The 8,564-nt window shown below is 34.4% G+C and overlaps 1 protein-coding gene across 2 annotated transcripts in view; it reads right to left on the bottom strand.

The window, feature by feature from the left end:
• Positions 1-8,564, bottom strand: part of Diaph2 (diaphanous-related formin 2) — an 807,533-nt gene that overhangs the window by 560,544 nt on the left and 238,425 nt on the right. For both annotated transcript variants that reach the window (XM_013505853.1, XM_013505854.1), the window contains exons 15-16: positions 7,705-7,769; positions 4,431-4,535 (exon numbers count right to left, since the gene is read on the bottom strand). In XM_013505853.1, the coding sequence (XP_013361307.1) occupies positions 4,431-4,535; positions 7,705-7,769 (170 nt within the window). The remainder of the gene's footprint in view (positions 1-4,430; positions 4,536-7,704; positions 7,770-8,564) is intronic.

Here is an 8,564-nt window from a genome sequence, read left to right as displayed (position 1 = left end):
AGCATTGCATGTCTATATCTGTTTTCATGAGAAACCACTTTGAAGATATCAATATGTAATATAACAAGCATTGTTAATTCCCTACCATTTTGTTTGTAACTGAATACTGTCCATACTGTTCCTTTGCTATTTTGTAAAATGTTGTCTGTCTGTTAATATTTTCCTTTTATTTTTAAAATAAAAAAAAAATAGAATAAAGGGTTTAAAACTCTGGAATGTTTTGAAATATCATTATTTTCATTTGGGAAAAGGTCCTTTTGTATTAATACAAATTTTCTACTTGAGCTGTTAAACTAAGTAAACTTAGAAATATTTTGATAAAATAAATAAGTTGGAACATATTTTTGGAAGAGTTACCTCAAAGACTTCCTATTAACAAAAATATTAAAAGTTAAAACACATGTATAAGATAGGATCATGGAAATATTTTGCATGATATTCACTGCACATTGACTAAGTATTTGCTTCACATATGTAAATGTATACTATTAAAGTATTTCTACACTTAAGAATGCAAGTCCTCCCTTGGGATGAAATCATTTCCTAAGGTCAAGAAAAATTAGACAGAATTACAGTATGCATATATTTATTTGCCATTTGTATTTCTTCATCTGAGAAGTGTGTACTCACCTCAGATGCCCATTTTTTTATTGGAATTTGGGGGGCCTGATTTTTTTTAATTCTTTATATGCTTTTGATAGAAGTCCTTTGAGGAATAAGGGGAGGAGAAAAGAAAGAAAGAAAGAAAGAAAGAAAGAAAGAAAGAAAGAAAGAAAGAAAGAAAGAGAAAAAGATATGTACATAAAAGAATAGCTGGGATAATTGTACTGCTGATTTCTATTGGTTTATGAAAAGGAACAGTTAATGTTTAATTTTTTTCTTTTTAAAGTGTTTGACCAATTTTGCATGCTTAGGTCTGGTAATATGAACAAATAATTTGAAGACAACTACATGCAATATAGCAAACAATGCTGAGTTCCTATCATGTTGGTTAGGGAAATTCTGTATCATTTCCATTATTTTTTCAAAATTTTTTATTCCCTTTAAAAAATGTAACATTATTTTATTTTTAAAGTAAAGCTACTATTTAAAGTGTTTGATTTTTATAATTCTGACTATAATTTTAAAAAATTATGGGGAAATTAAAAGTTCAGAAAATAGCAGTACATCCTACAAGTTTTATATATGGATTTTTTAATACAGTATTTTTGCAAGACAAATCCTGTATTCCATTTTTTTTTTTTTTTTTTTTTGGTCCAGTACCAGGAATTGAACTCATGACCTCACGCTTGCCAGGCAGGCGCTGTGCCCCTGAGCTAAATTCTCAGTCCCTGTATTCCATTTTAAATAACATAAAAAACTATGGAATGGACACATTTGCAAATAGACACATTTGCAAACATCAAATTTTTGTCTCAGTTAGCTATCTATTATGAAACCTGTGAAACCACAAATCCAGCGTGTGTAAGGTCCTAGGTTAGATCCTACCACCATCAGGAAAAAAAATTTAATGAGAAAGGATCATACTCAAATTAAATGTATATTTTACATATTTAAGTATTCTTGGTCGAGTGTAGTGGCACACACCTACAGTCTCAGCACTCAGGAGGCTGAGGCAGGAGGATCACCACAAGTTGGAGGCCAGCCTGGACTATATAGTGAACTCAAGGCCAGCCTGAAATACACAGCAAGACCATGAATTAAAAAAAAGAGAACTCTTAATATTTATATTAAAACCCAAATCATATTAACCTTTCTCTTCTCTTGCATGAACAATTAGGAATTGAACAATTAAATTAGACAATATAGTACTGTGAATTGAACATAGCACACGAATAATTTAACATTTGACAGCATTTGGTGCACACTAAACAGTGTTACGTGACTGTACTTTTATGGCTAAGTTAGTAGTTGGAAAGGAACTAATCTTTGAGTAAGGCCTTTGCTGGATACAGTAGGACCTTGATTAAGAAATACACCTACCTCACAATGCTTATACTCATGTGGAAGAAAGAGGAAGCATATAAATAAATACACTACGACCGGTCTTAAAGTGTAATATGGAAGGTTAGGGAAATTCCCCACTATAGTTTTTGAAGAAGTTTTCCAAGGCATGTCTTATTACTCAGCTTCTCCTTGAAAGGATGTGTTTCACTTGAGCAAAAAAATGGCATTTCTGGGGTTGGGGATTTAGCTCAGCGGCAAAAGCGCCTGCCTGGCAAGCGCAAGGTCGTGAGTTCGGTTCCCGGTACCAGAGAAAAACCAAAAAAAAAAGGCATTTCTGAGAAAGAATAACATAAGCCAAACTGCTCAACTACATTATATGAAAACACTATTTCCAGAAGTTATATAATGGATTTTCTGACGTGAAGGGTCGGGTCCTCTGGTTAAATGAGTCTTTAAAAGCTGTATGAAAAAGACAGCTTTCTTGAGTAAAGGACAACTTGGGCCCTTTACTATGTTAATGCGTACTGTGACTCTCCACAAAAGAATTGTATGTGTACTCAATTCAGTGAACTATAGAATGCTTTCCTCAGGAAGCTCTGTTAGCATCTCTGTAACTTACCTCTGAGCAATGCCGGCAGAGGAAAAGTACAGAGGCAGTAACTTGCAAACATAAGAGCGAGAAAAGTGACTTAGCTGGCGCTGATGCTACAGTCAGGGGAGCGGGAAAGCCTAGTCTGCAAAGGGGGGTAAGTAACCGCATGCTAGCAGGCCTTAAAATTCCAAGTAAGGAGATTTTAGTTAATCCCTACTAAACCAGCAACCATTGAACATATTAAAGCCAAGAGTGATAATACTCAGGGTAGTGTTTTAGGAAGATTAATTTGCCACTGGCATAAAGGATGAATTTGAAAAGGAAGAAAATATAGGCCAGAGAAAACTGAGAAAACAATTGTAATAATCCAGGTAAGAAGTAATGAGAGTGAACCAGAGGGCTTCTGGGTTTGCATGGGGGTGGGGGAGGGGGATAGTGACTAGCTGAATTTTTCATGGGTAGGGCAGCAAAAAGTAAAAGAAAACTCAAACTCAATTTAACAAACTAAAAATGGTGGTAAATTTTAAATACATAAGAATGAAGAAAGAGCTGGATTGAGGAAAGACAACAGATCAGGAATAATGGGTTAGATTTAAATATGCAGCAAACCTTCCAACGGGAACAGCTAATCAAAATCTAGAAATAAAAAACAAATTCAAAACAACTGACACGCTAAATAGTGATATTTGAAGGTATGATACTGAATAGGAATTTGAGCAAGAACACATACAGAAAAGAATAGGTGACGGCCTGGAGTGCTGGCAGAAGCTTACAATTCCAAACCTCTGAGCTGAGGTTGGAGGACTGCAAGTTTGAGCCCACACTGAGCAAATTAGCAAGACCATCTCAAAATATAAATGGGGGGGGGGGGCCGGGGATATAGCTCAGTGGCACAAAACCTGCCTGGCAAGTGTGAGGTCCTGAGTTCGATTCCTGGTAGCAAAGAAAAACAAAATAGGACTGTTTAAACGGGGGTTAGCAGAGTGCTTGACATCATGTAGCTCAGTGCAAAAGCCATGGCTTCAGTCCCCAATATCAATACATACATACACACATACATTCATAAATAAATACAAACAGTAGAGGGCCAAACACGGAAGAATGCCACCAGTTAGGGGGTGCAAAAATGAAGACATTTTCAGATCTAAAAAGTCAGATAATGTAAAGAAAAAAGAGAGATTTACTAAAAAGAAATTATATATAAGTGATGTAGGCTAAAGATAGGAAAAGGTCATCAATTCAATACTTAGTAGTTTCCTAGTTACTTTTGATGTAATTTTTCAGTAAACTGACAGAAGTAAGCCTAGTCAATCAACCAATACCTATGGAGTATTCACTATGTGAAGACACCCTCTTCAGTTTCTTAGTATTCATTTATGACTTAAAATATGTTCATGAGTACTTAGTGAATTTTAAAGTTGAGATGCCCCAATTAAGATTTTACGTGCATATGGGAGCTTTTCATCCAAGGGAATGGAGGTGGAAACAAAATGTGCATAGGCTTGAAAATGATGGTATGCTAGATTTGAAGGGAACACAAGGAGCTTTGGGGACAATTAAAATTAATGAGCATTTTCATATTCCTTTTGAAAAAACACTATGCACTCGATTTTTCAAATCATCATGAAAATTTCATCTCAGAAACAGTTTTCATTGCAGTATATGCCACTGAAAATATTCAGGGAAGCTTAAGCAACTGATGCCTTATTCTTTCAAAGATTAAAATGACTTACAGTCCTGGAAAATCAAATCCATAGAGTTATTTCAACTAAAATGTGAGGCTGCCAAAAAAGTCTGCTTCCAGTTACATTTTTCCTTCTATCGTTCAAGATAATTTTCTACGATCGAACTCACTGCGTCATGACACAAAGTCTATATCTTGTTTCATTACCTGGGTCCGAAGTTGCTGGATTTCTGTTTCCAGTTCTTTGATTTTTTCTTCTCTTTTTTGAAGCTCAGCTTGAGCTTCCTGTCGAGCAGTGAATTCTTCATCGAACTGCAATAATCATCACCATAAATGTACAGTTAATAACATACTTTTGAGAAAGCTTTAAAGAACATTAGTAAATAACTGAAGTGAGTTTTACCTCGGTGAATTCATCACTCAGAAAACCAGAGCTCTTGAATATTTTTATGAGAATTAAGTATCCATATTGGGTTAGGGCATTGTTTCATTAGTAAAACTAATGAAGGAATATATACCCCCCCCCGACACACCCAAGGTAAAACCTTTTACTTTTTGAAAAACGAATACAAAAAAAAAGGCCAGACTGAAGTCTCTTTTCATGTATAAAGCATGATTTTATGTTGCTGAAAAATTGATTTTAGAATTAATGTTTATTAATGTTTCAGCCTATACTTGTAAGATTAATAAGAAAATCAAATTCAAAAAAATGACAAGCAGTTTGATACCCTTAACTGTATCTAATCCTGAAAAGAAATTACACTTTTAGAGTGCTCAAACGAATGCACATTAATACCAATTAGAATATTTTTATTAAAATCACAATTGTCCAGCATCCAAAAAACTGAGTTCCACAAAATCAAACAATAATTTGATACATGCCATAGTAACAGTTTCTCTCAGATGGTTAACCAAAACACTTGTATTACATGTTGTAAGTGGGAAAATGAGAGGTTAAAATATGATGTGCTAAGACAAAGAGACTGTCAAAACGGTGAATATTCATTCTCTGCATCCTCCTCCAGCCCTTACTGCAGAGTCAGAGTTCTGAGCAGGCACAAAGCAGCCTGAATATTTACAGTGAATACTGCCTACCTCCCATTATAGAACATTTTATTTGCTTTATTGTCAATGTCACCTTAAGTCACTGTATAAATCTACACATTATTTCAACAATATTACTTGTGTTTCCAAAAGTGACATATCTTACTGTCCAAAATTATCTTTATGGTTTGTAGAACGATATAAATGTATGTCCACTGTAATAAATATTCATCATCACAGTAGATTTGGCGTTTGGAAATTATACAATGCCATTCTGCTATAAATCTGAAGAAAGAGTGGCTGGGAAAAAGGGATAATAATAGTATTTAGGTCAAACCTGATATATTAGTCAGAAATGCCTTTACCAATCTCTACTGGAATCCCTGGAAAATACCCTTAGCAGTTGATGCAGATTGCCTCTAATATGTTTACTTTTCAAAAGCATCCCAGATATATGGGGTTAAGGACCCACAAATCTATAAATAGCCTTATTTTCCTAGCTCACTAAGGAGGTGGAGGTCCTTCAATTGTAGCTTACTCAAGTTCACTACTACCCATGTTCAGACTTATCTGAAGCGATGTTCCCATTCCTGCCTCCCAAAATTGGCTTCTTGGGTTTCTCAAAGGTGACATCTACACAAACTCACTACCCACCAGTATTCCTCTATATGTGGCTTATTGGTACACTTGCAAGGGGACACAAAATGTTTTTCCTTTTAATTTAAAATGATGTTAATCCATACAAAAATAGAAATCACAGAAGTCTGAAATATATAAGCTGGAGGAGATCTTACAAGTCCACTAATTTTATTCTCTCCTTTTAACAATGAAGAAAAAAAGATCCAAGGAGTGTAAGTGCTTTACTTAAAGTCATAGCTAATTAGTAGAAAGCATGGGATCAGACATTACAACTTCTGCCTCTCATTCTAACAGTTTTCAAAAAAAAACTGCATACTGCTTCTTAAAATGACCTAGAAGAAGATAACACACGGAGACAAACATTAGTTTATCCCCATGCACGTTTCCATTCTAAATGCTGGTAATGAGACTAGGTATAAAACAATGAAATTTCTATGATTTCAAAATTTCTTTTTTCATATTATATGCTTACAGAAAAGTTTGCAAGATCAATAATCACAATTAGTTTCCATTCTTATGATGGCTAATTACAGTGCCAGGTGAAAATTAAGGAGATTTGAAAATTTTCAAAGGGAATTTAAGACCTGCTACTTAAAATAAGAATGTTGAAACATAAAAGTCTATTAATAAAAAACATGCATTTTCTTTCACCCACAGAAATGACAGTTTCACACAAACATTGTATGTCAAGCTCAAGCTCTTAAAATCTATTCTAGTAACTGCAAGATCAAAGGCATTTCTTCAAATGCCCTACAGTAACTATAATTTGTAGAGTGATAGCAAAATAGATTATCTAATCTCCAAGATAATTCATAACTTTGAAGAGACAGCAATATGTAAGCACTTTATCTTGCTAGTAGATGGCTAAAAAGTGGAGAGCTTTTAGACTTGTGCTTCAATCCTTTTCCCTATACACAACAGAAGAAAAGTACTATACTAATGCTTAATTGCATCTAAGGAAGGGAGTAAAGAGTGAGAGAGGGAAGGAATGAGGGAGGGAAAGAAGGAAGCAGGGAAGGAAGGGCAGGAGGCAGGGAGGGAGGGAGGAAGGAACGAAGAGAGAGAGGATGGAAGGGAGGGAGGAAGGGCTTTTAGTAGAAGCTAGTTATGTCTATGTTTTCACGAAAAAAGGAAAAGACCATCAGACCTAAATAACATCAATATTTATAAATCTGCCAATTACTCAAAGGCATTTCTATAAGGCATTAACATAGAATGAGAGAGAAATCTCAAGTTCCATCAAGTCTACACACACGATGTAGCACCACCATGTGACAGAAGGTAATGACAAAATTCAAAGACCAAAGTAAGAGGTGGGGAAAGACAGAGGTCACTGCAACTACAATGTTCCATTGCTATCAGTAGCATCGAATCTAAAGATCAGAGCTTTAAAGACCAGCTAAATAGTTCACATTTCTCCCAGGAATTACCTATTTTAAGTGAGAGCTATAGGAAGGTAATGAGGGAATTTATTTTGGTTGATTGCTTCTAAGTATATCTTTTCAGCTCTAATTTTATTTCATTTATCACATTAGTATAATGTGACTAGCGTTTTTCTTTCATAATAGGTTAGAGACAAGGGAGAGGGAGTAAAACTAACCTTATCTTACTAGGAAATAAATCAATATTCTGTTCTTTGGTTTAAATCTAGAAATATAAAGTACTGTAATGCTAACAATGTTATATAAAGTACTGTAATGCTAACAATGTTAAAGTCTCATATAAAGAAACAAGATAGAATATGTGCTGTGGTTAAGCTATTAATTTAACAATCATATCTAATTTCTATAAATCTTACCTTCTTTGAAAATTCCACTGCTTTTTGTTCACTTTCTTCAACTTTTGCCTTGTTCACACAAGAATCTAGTAAGAGTTACCAAAAATGATTAGAAATTACGGCATAAGATTTCTAGCCAAAAAGGTTGCTACCAGTCTACCATTCCATGCAGATTATCCTTTTCAATGCAATTGCTATTAAAGGGAAATTGATCTATAAAACAAATCAACACATTTTCATTCTTTACTATACTGTCAATTGAATGATAGTATTTTTGAAGCATAAAACCAAGAATCCATAAATATATTTGGTTAAATTAGTATTGTTTTAAAGGTACTTATGGTTTAACTGTTACAATTGTCAACCTCAAAAAAATTTTGGTAGTTCACTTTGAATCGAGAGGTAGCAAAGACTCCATGTTAAGGATTATCAATATTCAAATTTATCCTTAAAAGTTGTAAGATTGAGTCATGTCCATTAATAGAAGATTCTCAGTGAAAGATTTGACTTCTGATATGGAACACAATGTATCATGCACACAGAGAAACAAACTTAACACTTCCCTAGTTGATAATACACTTCAGAATATAAATAGTGAAGTTGGGTACAGTGATGCAACCCTGTAATCTCAGGTACTCAGGAGGCTGAAGCAAGAAGATCTTAAATTCAAGCTGCTAGCTTAGGCAACTTAACAAGACCATCTCAAAATAAAATTCTGAAAAACAGCGAGGAATGAATCTCAGCGACAGATTGCTTGCTTGATATGCATAAGATTTTGAGTTCAATCCTCAGAATTGCCAAATAAGAGAAAAAAGAGATGTCATTCCTTATAAATAATGGAAGAACCTTGTTTGGGCAATAATATATTAAAGTCTGTTCTG

The sequence above is a fragment of the Chinchilla lanigera genome, unplaced genomic scaffold, assembly GCF_000276665.1.
Source record: "Chinchilla lanigera isolate Chin_1 unplaced genomic scaffold, ChiLan1.0 scaffold00102, whole genome shotgun sequence".
NCBI lineage: Eukaryota > Metazoa > Chordata > Mammalia > Rodentia > Chinchillidae > Chinchilla > Chinchilla lanigera.
Note: the sequence above shows the minus strand (reverse complement) of the source record. Positions and strands in the feature narration are given on the sequence as shown.